This window comes from Geotrypetes seraphini, chromosome 2 (assembly GCF_902459505.1).
Source record: "Geotrypetes seraphini chromosome 2, aGeoSer1.1, whole genome shotgun sequence".
NCBI classification, from domain to species: Eukaryota; Metazoa; Chordata; class Amphibia; order Gymnophiona; family Dermophiidae; genus Geotrypetes; species Geotrypetes seraphini.
In genome coordinates this window covers 331,226,603-331,247,086 of record NC_047085.1, presented here as the reverse complement: position 1 = coordinate 331,247,086, position 20,484 = coordinate 331,226,603, and the positions used below count along the sequence as shown (strand labels likewise).

At 49.2% G+C, this 20,484-nt stretch overlaps 1 protein-coding gene across 4 annotated transcripts in view; it reads right to left on the bottom strand.

Moving 5' to 3' along the window:
- Positions 1-20,484, bottom strand: part of ANLN (anillin actin binding protein) — a 321,192-nt gene that overhangs the window by 90,967 nt on the left and 209,741 nt on the right. For 2 of the 4 annotated variants that reach the window (XM_033930208.1, XM_033930211.1), the window contains one exon: positions 11,477-11,495. In XM_033930208.1, coding sequence (XP_033786099.1) covers positions 11,477-11,495 — 19 coding nt within the window. Of the gene's footprint in view, positions 1-11,476; positions 11,499-20,484 lie in introns of all 4 variants that reach the window. The other 2 variants (XM_033930207.1, XM_033930210.1) reach the window with 1 other exon arrangement.

Genomic DNA, 20,484 nt, shown 5'->3' with positions numbered 1-20,484 from the left:
CCCCCTGAATGTAGACAGCTTTGAGGAAGGCGTTGTGGAGAATCACCCAATCCCAAACTTTCAGAGCTTCCTGACAGACGGAGGCCGATCCCGTGCCTTCCTGCTTATTGACATAATACATGGCGACCTGATTGTCCGTACGAATGAGGGCCACCATGTCGTGAAGTAGATGCTGAAAAGCAGTGAGAGCATTGAAAATCGCTTTGAGTTCCAGGAGATTGATATGGCACAGGCGATCCGCACTTGTCCAATAGCCCTGGGTGCGGAGCCCATCTAGATGAGCCCCCGAAGCATAGGTCGAGGAGTAGGTCATGAGGACCTTCTGATGGGTAGGCATGTGAAACAGCAAACCTCTGGAAAGATTGGAAGAGAGCATCCACCAGCGAAGCGACTGCAGCAGAGCAGGAGTGACCTGAATATGACGAGTCAGAGGGTCGGAGATCTGTGACCATTGAGAAGCCAGGGTCCACTGAGGAATCCGCAGGTGAAGTCTGGCAAAAGGCGTCACGTGAACCGTAGAGGCCATGTGGCCCAGGAGCACCATCATGTGTCTCGCCAAGATGGACGGACGAGAAGAGACTGAGTGACAAAGATGAGGAAGAGCCACCAGGCGCTGAGGAGGAAGGAACGCCCTGAGTTGAATACTATCCAGAACAGCTCTGATGAAGGGGAGAGACTGTGAGTGTAGGCCTCCTTGAGATCCAGGGAGCATAACCAGTCGTTCTGCTCGAGGAGGGGATTAGGGGAAGCCAGGGTCAACATGCGAAACTTCTCCCTGACCAGGAACTTGTTGAGCACCCTGAGGTCCAAAATAGGACGCAGGTCTTCTTCGGAACAAGGAAGTACCGGGAGTAAAAACCCTTGTTCTGTTGGTCCACAGGAACCGGCTCGATGGCACGAAGCCGGAGCAAAGCCTGAGCTTCCTGAAGAAGAAGGGCGGTCTGGGTTAAGTTGGAAGGATACTCTCTTGGAGGATGGTTCGGAGGAACATGATGGGACTGAAGAGAGTATCCCTCTCTTACGATAGAAAGGACCCAGAGGTCGGTGGTAATAGTCATCCATCGATGGTAAAAATGATGGAGACGACCTCCGAAGGGAAAAAGCGGGGAGGGAAGAAAGATGGAAGTTATGCTCCCTATGAGACAGTCAAAAAGGCTGGGGAGCCTTAGGGACAGCAGAAGGGTGAGGTTTTTGCTGGGGCTTCTGCTGATGCTGCCTCTTCACCGGCGGCCGAATGGCAGGGGCCTGCTTCGGCGGGTAGCGCCTCTGATAAATCATAGGTGGACGAGACGGACGAGAGATAGCAGGCTTGGGCTTCTGGCGGAGAATAGATTGAAAAGATTTTTCATGTTTAGACAGCTTCTCAGTCGCCGCCTCGATGGACTTGTCGATAGGGTCCGCTCCCGCACAGGGAACGTTCGCCAGCCTGTCCTGGAGATTCGGGTCCATATCAATGGTGCGAAGCCACCGAACAAGCAGCCGCTCTGGCCGAGAGCTCAAAAGCGTCGTAAGACGATTGCATCATCTGCAGGCGGAGTTGGGACAATGACGCCAGTACCTCCGAGTACTCGAAGCGAGCCTGAGAGTCCAGATAGGGCAAAAACTTTTGAAGAATGGATAGAAAAACTCAAAGTAGGTCGCAAAATGAAAGCTTCAATTCAGGACTCGAGAAGCTATCATCGAGTTCTGGTAGATGCACCTGCCAAATCTGTCCATGGTTTTGCCCTCCCGGCCAGGAGGAGTGGAAGCATAGACCTGGGAGGGGTGAGACCGCTTCAGAGAGAATTCAACCAACTGGTGAGAGAGCTCTGCCCCATCGAAGCCCTTATGGTGCACCGTGCGGTACCTAGCATACAACTTCCCTGGGACCGCAGGGATGGAGTATGGGGTCTCGAAGCATCTCATGAAAGTCTGGTCCAGAAGCTTATGTAGAGGCAGACGGAGAGACTCGGCAGGAGGTTGAGGAAGATGCATCGTCTCCAGATATTCTTTAGAGAACTTGGAACCCGAATCCAGGGTGATATCCAGATCCACCGCCATCTGCCTCAGGAAGGACAAGAATGACAACTGGTCTGCCAGGGCAGGGCCTCGAGACGGGCTCGAAGAAGATGAGGCGGCCTGGTCTGCCGAGGCCGAGGACCGGCAAGGGGAGAACGAACCCCTGCAGTCCTCGAGTTCTGGCATAGGAGGAGGAGGAGAGTACTCTGGGGAAAACTCCCGGAAAGGTTGCTTCCGATGAGGCGTGGCGTGTCTCGATGAATGCTATGATGAATGCCTCGATCGACGACTGGAGCTGTGTCGAGAAGCAGGCCTCGAGCGACGAGGCAAGCGAAGCCCAGACGAGGCAGCCACAGAGTAGATGGTACTGGAGGCTGTGGATCGAAGCAGCAGAGGCTGAGACGAGGCCCCCCGAGGCGCTCCCCAAAGCTCAAGGCTCGGCATCGCGGAGGAAGTCTCCGGTCCAGGCAAGCCATGCATCGAGGGTATCGGTTCCAAAGGTGGCATGGGCAAAGACTCTGCTTCCTGTGAGACATTCCCGCGAAGCCAGACCAGACACTCGCCAAGACTCTGCTCCCAGTAGCGAGAGTGTGCGCCGAGGAGGCACCGGTGGCGGCTCGACCTCGCGGGAGGCTTCCGTGTGCCCAGGCTGGATCTGAGAGAGAAGCGTCGGCACAATTTTGGTAAAGAGCTCGACAAATCGCTTCTCCATTATGGCGTGGAACGAAGCCGGCAAAGAGGGATCCGCATCAGCAATGGGACCTCCCACATGGACATCGATAACTCGGCCGCTAGGGGGCTTGGACTTAGAGGCCTTGGGCACCTTAAGCACCACTGGAGGGATGGGAGGCTGCGCTACATGACCTGAGGAGACAGCGGAAGGCACCGCAGCAGGCGTCAGAGTCGAAGCCGGCACGAACGAGGCAGGCTTGAGCAGACTCGAGGCCGAAGATGTTGAATCGGAAGTCGAAGGCGTGGCGCTCTGTGAAGAGGGCAGCACCGGGGACGCCTCCATGCTAAACAGCGACTCCCACAAAATACAGCGACGCTTAAAAGCACATGCTGTAAGTGTGGAGCAAGGCTAGCATGATTTCGGAAGATGTTGAGGCCCGAGACACTGAAGACAGCGTTGATGAGGGTCTGTCAACGAAATCGCGCGCTGGCACTTGACACACTTTTTAAAACCGGTAACAGGCTGGGACATAGGCCGAAAAAGCTCCGCCGCAAAGTTGAAGCTGCGGGGCCGCGGCCACGTGGTCTGCCCGGTTGAACGATCAAAATAATTTTTTTTTTTTTAAAACAATAAAACGCAACGTGAGCCAACGATAATGAGCCCAAAAAACTCAAAACCGCAGGCACAGAAGGCACAATAAAGGAACTTCGCACAAAGTGTTTCGAAGGCAAACTTCTCAGCTCCGCGGAAGAGAAAGAAGTGAGGAGACACGCCCGGTGCATCGGGCAGGAAGGCACTCGCGCATGCGAGGTGTGGGCAACTCGAAACTTCTAAAAGTTTCTACAAGCAAGTATGCTTGTGAGCAATGTTCCCTCTAAGGATTGATGAGGTGTGTGCAAAAAAAAATATGCATGAGCGACAACTTACATACTCCACAAATTTATGAGCAGGCGCGGAGGACGAGTGCCCGTGAGATTGTGGCCATGAATTATTTAAAAATAATGAATTCTTTAATATTTAAAGTAACTTAATTCTATATAATAAAACGCTAGCCGCGCATGTGCACTCCTATCTGCGTGTTCTGTGAGGTGTAGGTCCGTGGCCGCAGGAGTGCGCATGCGCAAGTCCCCAGCCTTACTGGTATGTTTCATGCTGTTCTTCGGTCTGCCCTGCTCCTTGCCTTAGTGTATTTTTAAGCTGAAAGACATGGCAGCGGCTCCTCTCACGATCCCCACCTGCGTCGGAAGTCCGATGCAGTGGGGGATCTTGAGAGGAGCCGCCGCTGCATCTTTCAACTTAAAATACACTAAGGCAAGCAGGGCAGACCGAAGCTTCAAAAAACATTTCAGGCGGCGGTGCGGAGCGGCAGATGGAAAAAAGAAGGCTCCGAGGAGGACGCGCAGGCACGGCGTCGCTCGAGGAGATCATCACAATCCCGCAAATCAGAACTGTCTACTTTTGAAATCTACTGACCTTATGCATTCCACTGACCTCATTTCCCCATACTCAGATCAATCAAGATGTGGTGCCGCGCTGGCGCTTGGCCTGAGCCGCTGCCGCCTCCTCTCACCTCCGCCCGCGCTCAATTCCAGTCACGCCCACTGCGTATTTTAGTGAGCGACACAAGAAAAAATATGAGTGACTCCAATGAAAATAGTGAGCGATCGCTCATGCGCTCAGCTTAGAGTGAACATTGCTTGTGAGATGTCCGCATCGGGGCTCCGTTGGATGACGTCACCCACTAGTGAGAATACCTGCCTGCTTGTCCTGGGATAACAATCTTCAGGCTGCCAGTCAGACACAGTGCCTGAATGTACCTCCGATGGACATGGTAAAGGACGGAAAAAGGAAGACATCCTGGAAGGATGGAAAAAGACATCCTGGAAGGACAGAAAAAGGAAGCGTCCTGCAAGCTAAAAAAAAATGCAGGCTGGCCAACAGGTATCACCGGGGATCAGCCTGTCAGCTGAAGAATGAAGTTTGCTTTTTCTCTAAGCAAGCAGAGCTGAAGAAACACTCCAAGCACAAAGAAATTACAAAAAAAAAAAGGGATAAAAATACCAAATAAAATAAGAAAAAAGGGAGAGCAGAGCAGAAACACTCCTTCAGACACACTTGCAGAATGGAAAAAATTGCAAGTGATGCTAGAGTTCTCAGTGAAGTAGAGGAAAGTCACAGAAAAAAATCAGGTGTGGATTCCTGCATATGGCACGCAGCCATTGGGAGATAACCCACACATCTATTGAACAGGAATGGAAGATAAAGCAGCAGACACTGCCTACACCATCTTCCAGAAGAAACTGAAAGCCCATATTTTTGACACAATCTCCTCTCTCTCACCTCTATCCTTTTTTCTCCCTCCTCCTGCCTTCCCCCTCCCTCCCTCTCCACCTAACATCTCCCCCCCTCTTCTCCTGATCCTTCCTCTCTTGATATTGCCTTGAGCCTGACTAGGTATGTGCAACGCACAAAGGAGAAATTAGGTTCTTACCTGCTAATTTACTTTCTTTTAGCTTCTCCAGACCAGTAGAGGTTAATCTTTACAAATGGGTATATATCCAATCATGACCAGCAGGTGGAGACTGAAAACAAAACTTTGAGACAGTATATACTATACCCCCTTCTCTATTTCCCTCAGTCTGCCGAATAGCCAAGCAGAACCAAGAACTGGAAAACAGAAAGAAAACAATACTCCGAACAGGAGTAACAGCTAACATAACCAAATGCTGTTTGAAAATGCAGAGGAGAAATACCCAAAGGAATATGTCCCCACAGCTCGCCAGCTAAGCCAGCCGAGCCACAGCCGCTGTTCTTTAATTCTCCCCGGCCCTAGAAAAATACTAGAACCCGCAGCAAAAAACAAAAACTGCCCGCGAAACAGCCCCAACAACAACAACAACAGACAGGGTGGGGACCTCTACTGGACTGGAGAAGCTAAAAGAAAGTAAATTAGCAGGTAAGAACCTAATTTCTCCTTCTTTAGCACTCTCCAGACCAGTAGAGGTTAATCTTTACAAATGGGACGTACCAAAGCAGTCCCTCTCACGGGCGGGACCCCCGAAGGGCCGATACCAGAACACGCTCACCGAACACCGCGTCCCGATGCGCCTGAACATCTACCCGATAATGTCTAACAAATGAATGCAAGGAGGACCAAACCGCAGCCTTACAAATATCCACTGGAGGCACGAGCGACGACTCAGCCCAAGAAGCCGCCTTGAGAAACTCCGGAACCGGCTTCTGTCTCAGAAGATAAGCGGAAGCAATCGTCTCCTTGATCCAGCGCGCAATAGTAGCCTTAGAAGCGCCAGCCCCCCGACGAGGACCCGCCAGAAGGACAAAGAGATGATCGGAGTTCCGAAATTCCCGGGTCCGCTGAACATAAGAGCGGAGGACCCGACCGACATCCAACTTGCGCAGCTGCCGTTGCTCAGAAGAGCCCTCCCGACCACCCAAGACCGGGAGGACCACCGATTGATTGACATGAAAAGGAGAAACAACTTTCGGCAGAAAAGAAGGAACATGCCGCATAACAACCCGCTCCCTCGAAAATTCCAAGAAGGGAGCCCTACAAGAGAAAGCCTGAAGCTCAGAAACACGCCTAGCGGAAGTAATGGCCACCAAAAAGACCGCCTTCAGAGTAAGGTCCTTCAAAGAACAGCCATCCAACGGTTCGAAAGGCGGGTGCACCAAAACCGAGAGAACCAGATTGAGATCCCAAGAGGGAATCGAGGGCCGTATGGGAGGCCTGAGCAACTTGGCCGCCCGAAGAAAGCGAATTACATCAGGAATGGCCGACAAACGCTGACCTGTCACCAGCCCCCGAAAAGCCGACAGGGCCGCCAGTTGAACCCGGAGAGAAGACCAAGCCAGGCCTCTATCCAGGCCATCCTGCAAGAACTCTAGAATGTTAGGCAGGGAAGCGCGAAAAGAGACCACTCCCCGCGCCCGGCACCATTCCTCAAAAAGACGCCAAACCCGCACATAAGCCCGAGAGGTAGAAAGCCTCCGGGACCCCAAAAGTGTAGAGATCACCTTATCTGAATATCCCTTCTTACCAAGGCGACCCCTTTCAAGAGCCAAGCCGTAAGACAAAAGGGAGACGGGTTGAACATGGGAATGGGACCCTGCGTCAGAAGCTCGCACACGAGAGGCAGAGGAAGAGGATCCGCCGCCAGATGCCTCACCAGATCCGCATACCACGGACGCCGAGGCCAATCCGGAGCCACCAGAACCACCAGCCCCGGATGGCGAACAATGCGAAGCAGTACTCTGCCCACTAATGGCCAAGGAGGGAACACATACAACAGCCCCTCCGTTGGCCACGGTTGGACCAGAGCATCCAGACCCTCGGCCAGACCGTCCCTGCGACGACTGAAGAAGCGGGGCACTTTGGCGTTGCCACTCGTGGCCATCAGGTCCATCAGGGGCTGCCCCCAAGCCTGCACTATCAACTGAAACGCCACGTCGCCGAGACACCACTCTCCTGGATCCAAGAAGTGACGACTGAGGAAGTCCGCCTGAACATTCTCTACCCCGGCTATGTGAGAGGCCGAGAGGTCCAGAAGATGTGACTCCGCCCAAACCATGAGCCGAGCCGCCTCCTGCGCCACCTGAGTGCTCTTGGTGCCCCTCTGACGATTGACATAAGCCACCGCCGTGGCATTGTCCGACAGGACTCTGACCGACTTGCCCAACAAAAGGGAGTGGAAAGCCAACAGCGCCAGCCGGACCGCTCTGGTCTCCAACACGTTGATCGACCAGGAGGCCTCCTCCGTGGACCAGGTGCCCTGAGCTGAGTGACCCAAACACTGAGCCCCCCAACCCAGGAGACTCGCATCCGTAAGGAGCACCGTCCACTGCGGAAGATCCAGACCCACCCCCTGAACCAGGTGAGGGGTCCGGAGCCACCAACGCAGACTGCAGCGCGCCAAGCCTCGCAGGGGAACCGGAACCTCCATCCCGTGCCTCTGGGGAGACCATCTCCGGAGCAGAGCATACTGGAGAGGACGCATGTGGGCCCGCGCCCACCTCACCACGTCCAAGGACGCCGCCATCGACCCCAAGACCTGGATGAAATCTCGCGCCCGAGGACACCGGGACGCCAAAAGCAGGCGAATCTGAGATTGCAATTTGCTCACCTGGGCCTCTGGGAGGAAGACCTTCCCCAAGGAGGTGTCGAACAGAACCCCAAGGTACTCCAGACGCTGAGCCGGGACCAACCGACTCTTGGAAAGGTTGACCACCCAGCCCAGCGACTGGAGAAACTCCACCACCCGAGCCGTAACCCGGGAGCTCTCCTGCAACGACTTTGCCCGAATCAACCAGTCGTCCAGGTAGGGGTGTACCAGGATGCCCTCCTACCGCAAGGCTGCCGCGACGACCACCATCACCTTGGTGAACGTCCGGGGAGCCGTGGCCAGACCAAAGGGAAGCGCACAGAACTGATAGTGCCGACCCAAGATCGCAAAGCGAAGGAAGCGCTGATGAGAGGCCCGAATGGGAACATGCAAGTTCCCATTCGAGATCGAGAGAAGTGAGAAACTCCCCCGGCTGAACCGCCAGAATGACCGACCGCAGGGTTTCCATGCGGAAAGAAGGAATCTTGAGAGCCCTGTTGACCCCTTTCAAATCGAGGATGGGCCGAAAAGTCCCCTCCTTCTTGGGCACCACAAAGTAAATGGAGTACCTGCCAGTGCCCCACTCCGGAGGGGGCACCGGAACCACTGCCTTGAGATCTACCAAGCGCTGAAGGGTCTGACGAAAAGCCTGCGTCTTCCAATGAGTCTGACATGGAGAGGCGAGGAAAAGGTCCGGCAGAGAGCGAGCGAACTCCAGGGCATAACCGTCCCGCACCACCTCCAGGACCCACTGATCGGACGTGATCTCGGCCCACTTGGGGAAAAAGTCGCGCAGCCGGGCCCCCACAGGAACCAAAGGGGGCACCGGCAAGGCGTCATTGTGCAGGACGGGAAGAGGGGGAACCGGCGGAGGGATTCCCTGCCCCCCGACGGGCCCCCCGAAAGGGCTGCATGCGCTGGAAGAACCGACCCCGGGAAAACCCCGGAGACTGGAAATAAGCAGCCCCACGCCCAGGACGATACTTGCGAAATTCCCGCAAACGCCCCCGGGCCGCACCACCCCTAGACGCAGGGCGGGCACGGTCCTCCGGCAGATGGGGCACTTTCGAGTCCGACAGAGTCTGAATCAACTTATCCAATTCCTCCCCAAATAAAAACGACCCCCGAAAGAGAAATTTAGTAAGCTTAGCTTTGGACGCAGCATCCGCGGCCCAAGCGCGCAGCCACAAAACACGCCTTGCGGCCACGCCAAAAGCCATAGACTTAGCCGAAATCCGCACCAAGTCATATAGAGCATCTGAGAGGAATGAGGCAGCCATCTCAATCTTCGCCACCTCCTGATCCACCAGAGACCAGTCATCAGACTCCCGATCCAGGACACGCTCCGCCCACCGAAACACGGCGCGAGCGACCAGTCCCCCACAAATAGCCGCCTGGACCCCAAAGGCCGAGACCTGAAAATTTTGCTTGAGGATGTTCTCCAACTTGCGCTCCTCGGAGTCCCGCAAGGCAGCACCGCCCTCAACAGGCACGGTATGCCGCTTGGAAATTGCCGAGGCCACCGCATCAACGACTGGCGAAGCTAACGTAGCCCGATCCCCTTCTGGAATGGGATACAGGCGAGCCATGCTGCGCGCCAGACGAAACGGCGTCTCCGGCGTTTTCCACTGTTCTAGAATAATATCCCGAATATCCTGATGCATAGGAAAAGAGCGGGAAACGGAACGGATCCCCCGTAACAGAGGGTCCCCCACACGCGGAGTCTCCGGCGGCGCGTCCTCAAAACCGAAGAAACCTGTTGAATAAGGTCAGGCAGCTCATCTCTCTGAAAAAGGCGCACCACGGACGCCTCTTCACCGGAGAACGGGAAACCCGACAACCCGCCGCCAGCTTCCGTCCCCTCCAGATGGTCCTGGAATTCCTCAGAAGGGTCCAGGTCCTCCTCCAGACCGACACGTTCCTCCGACCACAAATCCTCGTCCCACGACACCCGCGGACGCTTGGACAAGGGAGGCGGCGGAGGGGAAGCCACATCAGACGAGAGAGGCAAAGCCGCAGGGAACGCGGAGGAAACCCCACTCCCCGAAACCCCCTGGGCGCATCCGGGACCCCCAGCCGCCTGAAAATAGGCTCTGCATAAAGAAAAAAAGAAATCAGGAGAAAAACCCCCCGAGGGTCCCAAGGGACTCCCTGCCACAGCAGGGGACCCAGCCGAAACCTGCCCCTGCATAGACAATACAGGGGGAAGGTCACCTGAGGTGGAAGACAAAATGGAGGGGCCAGACAGAGAAGATGGCGACTTTCCCGCCAAAAAAGCTCCCTCCATAGCCTTTAGCGGCTGAGAAACCTGAACAGTCTCAGCCGCTAAAGCAGGCAAGCCGGCATCAGCTGTCAAAAAATCAGCTGAGAGGGAATCCTCAAAAACCCGACCGTCGGCGGCTCGGGGAATCCCTCCGTGGGCGGACGAAGAAGACCGGGCTTCCCCACCGTTCCCTGCCGACTCGCGAGGCACCATCGGCGGGGAGCTCTGGGCGCCTGCAGCCGCTGCCGACGGAGCTCCTCCACCGCACCGGCCTGAACACCGCTTGCACAGGCCGGCCGCGAGTGCCTCGCGTCTGGAGCACAATGAGCACTTTTTCCCTTTAGAAGTGCTCATTGCTCCATACGCGACCTAGCTGTAAAAAAGTGCCGGTTAGTTGAAAAAATACAGTAAAATACAGTTTTCTTAAAGGGAAACAACCCTCCAGACCAGCACTACCTCAGGATTTTTTTTTTTTTTTTACAGAACAGACTCCACAGGCTCTCGAAGCAATATGCCTTGCTTGATTTAGGGGGCAAGGCTTACTGCTGAGGCTCCTCTAAAAATATGTGGGGAGGTGGAGGAAGTGGGGGGAGGGACCCCGCTCGAGACCCGCCGGGTTTGACACCCCCGAGGTCGGACGAACCCCCAAACAGGGTCCGCCCAAGCTCCGTCCGGCCAAAAACAGGGACTATAAACCCCCTAAACAAGTTCCAACAGCCCTACCAAGGGAGATGGGTACAGATCACATCAACACCTGCTGGAGACTGAAAGAAGACTGAGGGAAATAGAGAAGGGGGTATAGTATATACTGTCCCAAAGTTTTGTTTTCAGTCTCCACCTGCTGGTCATGATTGGATATTTACCCATTTGTAAAGATTAACCTCTACTGGTCTGGAGAGTGCTAAAGAATAGAAGATTAGATTAGAATTAGCACTCAACCTGTAGACCACAACAGGCCTAGAGGGCCTCAATCCTGCTAAACCAGCACAGTACGTACCACCATCTGCTAGAGGGAGAGAATACTGCAATGTTGAATACAGGCATAGTGCCTTATAGGCAGTGAAGATATCACTGTAAAGTTGAATTTTCTGCCTCCATCTGCTGGCAAGGTAGCATAAAAAAATTATTTGTCTGAACTTGTCTAGCAGGATGAAATTATATTTAAAATTAGCAATCCTTTCTTGAACACATAATCAGAACAATTCCTTTTACAAATCGCTGCCTATCTAAATTGTATAAGTAACTCTGAAAATCCCTTTATATAACTATTCAGAAATAAATTTTAGTTTTAATCCATCAAAAACAGATGACCTTGTAGTGAAATACCAAAACACTTTATGCACATCAAGACTATCATATACTAGCATCAGTGATGTGGAAATACTTTAAACAATGAATGTTTTAAATTAAAGTCTTGCTTACCTGGTGTATGCAGACTGCTCTTCTAAATGAGAAGAAAACATTTTTCTTTAGTAAGAATTTGCACTTAAGGCATTTCTCCTTTTTAAATATAGCAGCAACCTAAAGACATGCAGCCATGGATAAAAATGTACTGAGAGGAAGGAAAGATTAGGTTCTTACCTTGGTAAACCCACACTAATCCTGAATACAGTCAAATCTCATCTCACAAGATTTCTTGTAGGAAGCCTCATTAGCATAGCTTTTTGCTCCTCCTCTCTTACCTCTAGACTGCCCTCCAACTTCAGTGTATGACAATGCAGACAGCCATTTCTGCAGAGAACACAGAAAAGAGAAGGGTACCGGGAAACTCCTCGAGAAAACAAGTCTAATCTAATCATATTAACAAACATCATAACAATCAAACAATAATACTTGATTATTGTTCAGCTGCATGACTCTTTCAGTGAGAGCCTCTATACTCATGTTACACCTCTCCTAAAATCACTTCACTGATTTCCCATCCATTTTCAAATACAATTCAAACTTCTATTACTGACATACAAATGCATTCACTCTCTCTCTCTTATCTCCCCCTATGTTCCCCTCCTGAAAGCTCTGTTCAGCTGATAAGTCCCTCCTGTCTATGCCCCTTTCTTCCTCTGCCAACTCAAGACTGCACCGTATACTTCAAACAAGCTGCCCAAATCCCTATGGAAGGCTCCTTCACTGGCAGTGTTCAAGGTCCAGTTAAAAGCCCACCTCTTCAAAACTGCCTTCAACCCCTAACTCCTCTCACCTTGGGTTCTGCATCTTTAATCCTAAATGTCATCTCTGTCTGTCCAAGCTAGATTGTAAACTCTTCTGAGCAGGGACTGTCTATTAAATGTCAAAATATACAATGCTGCTTATGCCTTTCAGCACTATATAAGTGATAAATAGTAGTAGTTTTAGACACCCTGGAGCAAAGTACACGAGATTTTTGGATGTTAAAATTGGAAAGGCTGGTCAAAGAATCAGAAGTCCAAATTACCAGTACTTATTGAGGCAGACAATCTGAGAATCAGCAACTCTCAGGGCGGGCTTCAGGAACAGAGTGAGGGTTTACAAGAAAAAAAATTATCAAGGCAAGAACCTAATCTTTCCTTTTCGTACAACACCACTCTATTCTTGAACATACAGGATGTAACAGAGCAGTTCCTTAAATTCAGGGTTAAACTGATAAGCCTGCTGCCAGAATCGAAGATCCAAATGCGAAATCCTTCTTGGATGCCACAACTATTCTGTAAAACTTTGTAAAGATGACCAACTAGCCACTCTACAGATCTCTTCTGGGGAACCGTTGAAGATTCCACCCACAAGGAAGCAATGCCTCGTGTGGAGTGTGCCTTTACCAAAACTGGAGCCTGCTATCCAGCTCCAATATAAGCAGATGAAATCACTGTTCATATCCATCTTGAAAATGTGTCTTTTGAAGCTGGTCTGCCCTTATAGGTTGAACCAACTAGCACTTTTAGTACTCGTAGTATCCCAATGAGGGTCCAGAACAAGATTAAAGTCCCCTCCTGCTATGAGTAGCCCTTCTTGTTTTTTTTTTTTTAAATTATACTTAGATCTTCAAAGAATTTCCCTTGATTGATATTAAGTGAATAGAGGTTCACCAAAGTCACCTTTATCCCATTCAATTCACACACCCAAATGATTCATCTTGATCATCCCTCCATTACTCTTTCATCATATCAGCTTTTTTCATATAATATTCCCACCCCTGTTTTCTTTCTCTCCTTTATATTAGAGGCCCATACTCTCACCGGGTAAAATTATTTATTCATTTTTGTATATAACAAGTGCATCAGATAAAATAATATGAACTTATAAATACACACTTGATTATCTTTCATGTAATACAACATTCCAAATCATACTTATGTTCCACAATATCTTGAATATTATATAATACACCTAATATCCAAACAATTATTATTAGAATAAAAAACCCTCCCATCCCCACATGTTACAAAAAATACCACCCCAAAATAGTAAAAATATTGATATATTCATTTACCATATGAGAGTAATAATACCTACCAACATCCCCTCTTATCCAATATCTTACTTTGGGAAAATGTTATCATTCATTACAAAAGTCTGTTAATGGTCCCCAAATCTTCTGCAAGTTACCAAAATATCCTTTCTGTACATATGTATATATATGTGATATACATATATACAGAAAGGATATTTTGGTAACTTGCAGAAGATTTGGGGACCATTAACAGACTTTTGTAATGAATGATAACATTTTCCCAAAGTAAGATATTGGATAAGAGGGGATGTTGGTAGGTATTATTACTCTCATTTGTAATGAATGATAACATATATATGTGTGTGTGTGTGTTCTTTAGGAGTTGAGGAGGTTGAAACTTTATATATATATATATATATATAAATATATATATATATATATATATATATATATATATACTTTTATATATATATATATATATATATATATATATATATATATATATATATATATATATATACTTATATATATATATATATACTTATATATATATATATATATATACTTATATATATATATATATAAAGTTTCAACCTCCTCAACTCCTAAAGAACCAACTGGCGTTTTCGAGGTATATGGAGTCCATTCGCATTTAGACTTCCTTCACACTTTCCTGAATTTGCAGATCTTAAAATCTTTTCCACAGGACACCTTATCTCCCCCAGTATCCCCCTTACCCATAGTGCCTCTTCCCCATCCAATCATTCCTAAAAGCGAAACTAATTTACCTTGGATCCCTTGCTCCCCCCTACCCCTCCAGATTTCTCTCGTCTTCTGTCCCTGGGCCTAGATCCAGACACCAGTCAATAAGACCAGGTGACAGGTCCAATTCCAGACATCAGAGTCTAAGAAAGTTCACTTAGATCCGATTCTCCATTATTTTCTTAAGAATTATCTCTTTAAAACATCTTATCTTTATTTTATCAAAAAATTATTAAATAGAAATATTAGCATCCATAATTATTCTCATTGTCTCTGTAGTCTCTTTTTTATTTCTGCTCTATGATATCTCTGATTTGACAGTTCCATGGTTGGAGGTTGCTATGAACCCTTTCGCTGTTTTCCTCCCTCAGTGGTCCAAAATTTGGCCTGTAGAAGTAGCTGTTGGGCTTCTAAAGCTGATGTAACTTTATGTAGCTTGCCTTCTACCATAAAGCACAGTTACTAACCGTAACAGGTGTATATCCAGAGACAGCAGGCAGCTATTCTCACATGTGGGTGATGTCATCCGACGGAGCCCCGATGCGGACGCCTCACAAGCAGACTTGCTTGAAGAAATTAGAAGTTTCGAGTCGCCCGCATCGTGCATGTGTGAGTGCCTTCCCGCCCAGTGTGCGTCTCCTCAGTTCAGATAGCTAGCAGAGAAGCCAACCCAGGGGAGGTGGGTGGGTTGTGAGAATAGCTGCCTGCGGTCCCTAGATAACGCCTGTTACGGTAAGTAACTGTGCTTTATCCCAGGACAAGCAGGCAGGGTATTCTCACATGTGGGTGACCTCCAAGCTAACCAGAATGGAATGGGGGAGTGTTGACAATTTAGGAGAATAAATTTTGTAATACAGTTTGGCCAAACTGTCCATCCCATCTGGAGAAAGTATCCAGACAATAGTGAGAAGTGAAGGTATGAACCGAGGACCAAGTAGCAGCTTTGCAAATTTCCTCAATAGGTGTAGATCTAAGGAAAGCTACTGAAGCTGCCATTGCTCTGACTTTATGGGCTGTGACTTTACTGTGAAGAGATAATCCAGCCTGGGCATAGCAGAATGAGATACAAGCCGCCATCCAGTTGGAGATGGTACGCTTAGAAATAGGATGTCCCAACTTATTTGGATCGAAGGAGACAAAAAGTTGAGGAGCAGATCTATGTGGTTTGGTACGCTCCAAGTAGAAGGCCAAAGCACGTTTAAAATCCAGAGTATGAAGAGCTGATTCTCCAGGGTGAGAATGAGACTTTGGAAAAAAACACTGGAAGTACGATGGATTGGTTGAGATGAAATTCTTAGACCACTTTAGGTAGGAATTTCGGATAAGTACGAAGAACCACTTTGTCATGATGGAACACGGTGAATGGTGGGTCAGTGACTAAAGCTTGCAGCTCACTGACTCGTCGAGCAGAAGAGAGAGCAATGAGAAATACCACTTTCCAAGTGAGATACTTCAGATGAGCCTTATCCATTGGTTCAATTGGGGGCTTCATAAGTTGAGCAAGGACAACATTGAGGTCCCAAACCACAGGAGGCGGTTTGAGCGGAGGTTTGACATTGAAAAGTCCTTTCATGAATCTGGAAACCACTGGATGAGCAGAGAGGGGTTTCTCTTCAATAGGCTAATGGAAAGCCGCAATTGCACTGAGATGGACTCGAATAGATGTAGACTTGAGGCCAAAATTTAATAAGTGCAAAAGGTAGTCCAATACAGAAGCTAAGGAGGAATGCTGAGGCTCCTTATGAGAAAAACACCATGTAGAAAATCTAGTCCATTTTTGGTGATAGCATTGTCTAGTTGTAAGCTTTCTAGAAGCCTCTAGAACGTCTCTTACACATTGAGAAAACTGAAGAGGGGTTATGTTGAGAGTTACCAGGCTGTCAGGTGTAGAGAATGCAGGTTTGGATGAAGCAGAGATCCCCGACTCTGTGTAAGCAGAGAAGGAAAAACCGGTAGAAGATATGGCTCCCTGCTGCTGAGTTGAAGTAGAAGGGAGTACCAGGGTTGCCTCGGCCATCGAGGAGCGATCAGAATCATGGTGGCATGATCGTTCTTCAACTAGACCAGAATCTTGAGAATGAGAGGGAATGGAGGAAATGCATAGAGGAAAAGATTTGTCCAGTTTAGAAGAAAAGCATCTGCCTCGAGGCGGTGAGGAGAGTATATCCTGGAGCAAAACTGAGGCAGTTTGTAGTTGTGGGGAGCTGCAAAGAGGTTGATCTGTGGAGTTCCCCATTGTGAAAAATGTGACGAAGAGGAGAGGAATGGAGAGTCAATTCGTGAGGTTGCAGGAGACGACTCAAATTGTACGCTAAACAATTCTTTGCCCCTTGAATGTAGACAGCCTTGAGAAAGGTGTTGTGACGAATTGCCCAGTCTGAAAACTCCAGAGCTTGTTGACAAAAGGAGGCAGATCCTGTCCCTCCCTATTTGTTGGCATAATACATGGCGACTTGGTTGTCCATGCGAATGAGGACTACTGTGTCGTGAAGGAGATGTTGAAAAGCATGGAGAGCTTTGAGGATCGCTCTGAATTCCAACTGATCGATATGACACTGACGATTCGTACTGGTCCAAGAGGCCTTGAGTACGGAGATCATCGATATGAGCGCCCCAAGCGTAGGTCGAAGAGTCTGTCGTGAGGACCTTCTGATGAGGGGGCATTTGAAAAAGCAAGCCTCTGGAAAGATTGGAAGAGAGCATCCACCAGCGGAGAGACTTCTTGAAGGAAGAAGTGACTGAAATTTGTCGGGAAGGAGGATCGCAAACTTGCGTCCATTGAGATGCCAGGGTCCACTGAGGTATTTCTGAGGTGAAGTCTGGCAAAAGGAGTCACGTGTACTGTGGAGGCCATGTGACCCAAAAGAACCATCATGTTTCTTGCCAAGATGGAAGATCTGGAAGACACTGTGTGACAAAGTTGCAGAAGAGTCTCCAGAGGTTTTTGAGGAAGGAATGCTTTGAGCTGGACAGTGTCCAAAACAGCTCCAATGAATTGCAGATTCTGTGAAGGATGAAGTTGGGATTTGGGAAAGTTGACCTCGAATCCCAAACTTTGTAGGAATCAGATAGTCAGTTGGGTCGCTACAATAACCCCTTGAAATGTGGAATCTTTGATGAGCCAGTCGTCTAGGTAGGGAAATACCTGAAGACCATGATTCCGTAGAGCTGCTGCTATCACTACTAGGCACTTGGTGAACACTCTGGGAGACGAGATCAGGCCAAAGGGTACAACTCTGTATTGGTAGTGGAGATTCTCCACCCGAACTCTGAGGTATTGACGGGAGGCCGGATGGATAGGAATATGAGTATAGGCCTCCTTGAGATCCAGACAGCATAACCAGTCATTCTGTTCTAGAAGGGGATAAAGAGGTGCCAGGGACAACATTCAAAATTTTTCTTTGACTAAAAATTTGTTGAGAGCCCTGAGATCCAGAATGGGTCGCAGATCGCCTGTTTTCTTCGGAACAAGGAATAACGGGAGTAAAACCCCCTGTCCTGCTGGTTCCAGTGGAACAGGCTCAATGGCATGGAGATGAAGCAGAGCGGCGGTCTGGGATGGATTGGAAGGATACTCTCTTGGAGGAAGCTCTGGTGGAAGCTGAGCGAAATGAAGAGAGTATCCTTCCGATGATGGTAAGCACCCAGAGATTTGATGTAATTATCGTCCATCGGTGGTAAAAATGATGGAGACGACCTCTGACAGGGAGAAAAGGGGACAGAGACAGAACGACGGAGGTTATGCTCTGTTGTAAACAGTCATAAAAGCTGAGAAGCCTTAGGAGCAGAAGAAGGTTGAGATTGCTGTTGTTTCTGAGGATGCTGCTTTTTCAAAGGAGGACAAGTATAAGGAGCCGGCTTTGGAAGAAAACGCCTCTGATAGATGACAGGAGGATGTGTAGGTTTTGGTGGAGTTGGCTTTGGCTTGGGTCTGACGATGGAAGCAAATAATTTTGCATAGTCAGATAACTTCTAGGTGGCCGCCTCGATGGATTCATCAAAGAGGTCGTTGCCTTGACAAGAAAGATTAGCCAGACGGTCCTGAAGGTTAGAGTCCATGTCAATGGTTCAAAGCCAGGCAAGACGACACATAGCCGCTGAGTAAGCAGCCGCTCGAGCAGATAGCTCAAAAGCGTCATATGATGATTGAAAGAGATAGAGATGCAATTAAGAGAAAGAAGCAATCAATTCTTGAAACTAAAAATGCATTTGGTTGTCCATATAAGCCAAAAACTTCGGCAGAAGGGAAAGAAGAAATTCAAAATAAGTAATGAAATGAAAATTATAGTTGAGAACTTTAGAGGACATCATAGCATTCTGGTAGATGCGACGTCCAAATTTGTCCATAGTTTTCCCCTCTCCCAGGAGGAACTGTGGCATAGACCTTGGAAGGATGGGATCTCTTCAAGGAGGATTCAACAAGCAGGGATTGATGAGAAAGCTGCGACTTCTCAAAGCCTTTGTGATGCACAGTTTTATACCTCAAGTCCAACTTGCCTGAAACTGCTGGTATGGAAAAAGGAGTCTCCATGCATTGAGCAAAAGTCTGATTTAAAAGCTTGTGAAGAGGAAGCTTGAGACTCTCAGCCGGAGGTTGAGGGAGACGCATGACTTCTAGATATTCCTTAGAATATTTGGAGCCAGTATCCAATTTCACATCCAAATCCAGAGCCATCTGTCGCAAGAAAGAAGAAAAGGATAGCTGATCTGGTAAGGCTTGGTCTCGCGAAGGACTCGAGGACGTCAAGGCAGCTTGTGTCGAAGAAGCTTCGGCATGGAAAAAAATCATCGAAGGAACCTGGTGACTTGGATGAGGCAACTGGATGAGGAACATCCTCGAGGTCTGGCATCGGAGACCTCGACCGAGGAGTTGGCGGTCTGGTTCAGGTCGGAGCAGAACGAGGCTTCGAGGAAGAGGGAATATCTTGCAAAGAACGATGCCTGGAAGAATGCCTTAATGAAGGCCTCGAACGATGATGAGAGTTGTGCCTAGAACCAGATCCTGAGGATCGAGGAGACTTCGCCTCTGAGACACAAGGAGCTGATGCCATTGTGTGATTAGGGCTAGAGGCTGTAGAGCGAAGCTCCAGAGGCTTGGAAGAAGAACCTCGATGCACTCGCAAAGACTCTGCTCCTTGCTGAGAGTGTGAGGATTCTCGTTGAGGCACTCGCAAATAATCTACTCCTTGCTTTTCGTGCTTGGATGGCAGATCAGACACTCGCAGAGACTCTGCTCCCTGCGAAGAGTGTGAAGGTCCCGTCTGGGACATAGGAGGCGGCTCGACCTCGCAAGAGCCTGCTAAATGCCCAGGCAGGATAATAGGAAGCCGTTTAGGACCCATAATGGTAAGGTACTGAAGAAACTGCTTCTCTAAGATGGACTGGAAAGAAGCCGGCAAGGTGGGTTCTGCATCTGAAACCGGCCCACCTGCCTTGGCTGGAGGTTCCTTCGAGATAGTGTGAGAGTGCTTCGACTTAGTAGTCTTGGACACTTTAATCACCACCGGTAGAACCGACTGCTGAGCTATCTGATCTGATGAAACAGGGGAAGATACAGCAGGTGGCGTCGAAGCAAGAGCTGCTGCAAACGATGAAGGTTTGATGAGGCTCGAGGTGGAAGCAGGAGGCGCCGAAGGAGCATCAATGGAAGTCGAGGACGAAGACGCCTTCGAAGTCGAGGGATCAGATGGAGACTCCATGTCGAAGAGCTTATCCACCAAATTGCAACGACGCTTGAAAGCTCGAGGTTGAAGTGTTAGGCAAGGCAGGCACGAGGTTGGATGATGTTTCGGCCCAAGGCACTTGAGGCAGCGTCTGTGAAGGTCTGTAAGGGAGATCGTGCATCGACACTTGCTATACTTCTTAAATCCTGTAGCAGGCTGGGACATTGGCCGAAAAATAGCCGCCGCAAAGTTGAAACACGCGGGCTGCGGCCGAGCGGCCCGTCCCAGAGAACGAACGGAAGATGAAAAAAAATTTTATTATTATTTTTTTTAAACAAATTAAAACAAATGAAAACAGCGATTCGTGACGAATAAAACACCGTGGTCGAAGAGAAGGCAAAAGTGAACGAAGTTGAACGCAGAGAGTCAAAGACGGACTTCTCAGCTCCGTGGAAAACTAAGAACTAAGGAGACGCGCCCTGTGCACTGGGCGGGAAGGCACTCATGCATACGCGGGCGACTCAAAACTTCTAGTTTCTTCAAGCAAGTCTGCGTGTGAGGCATCCGCATCGGGGCTCCGT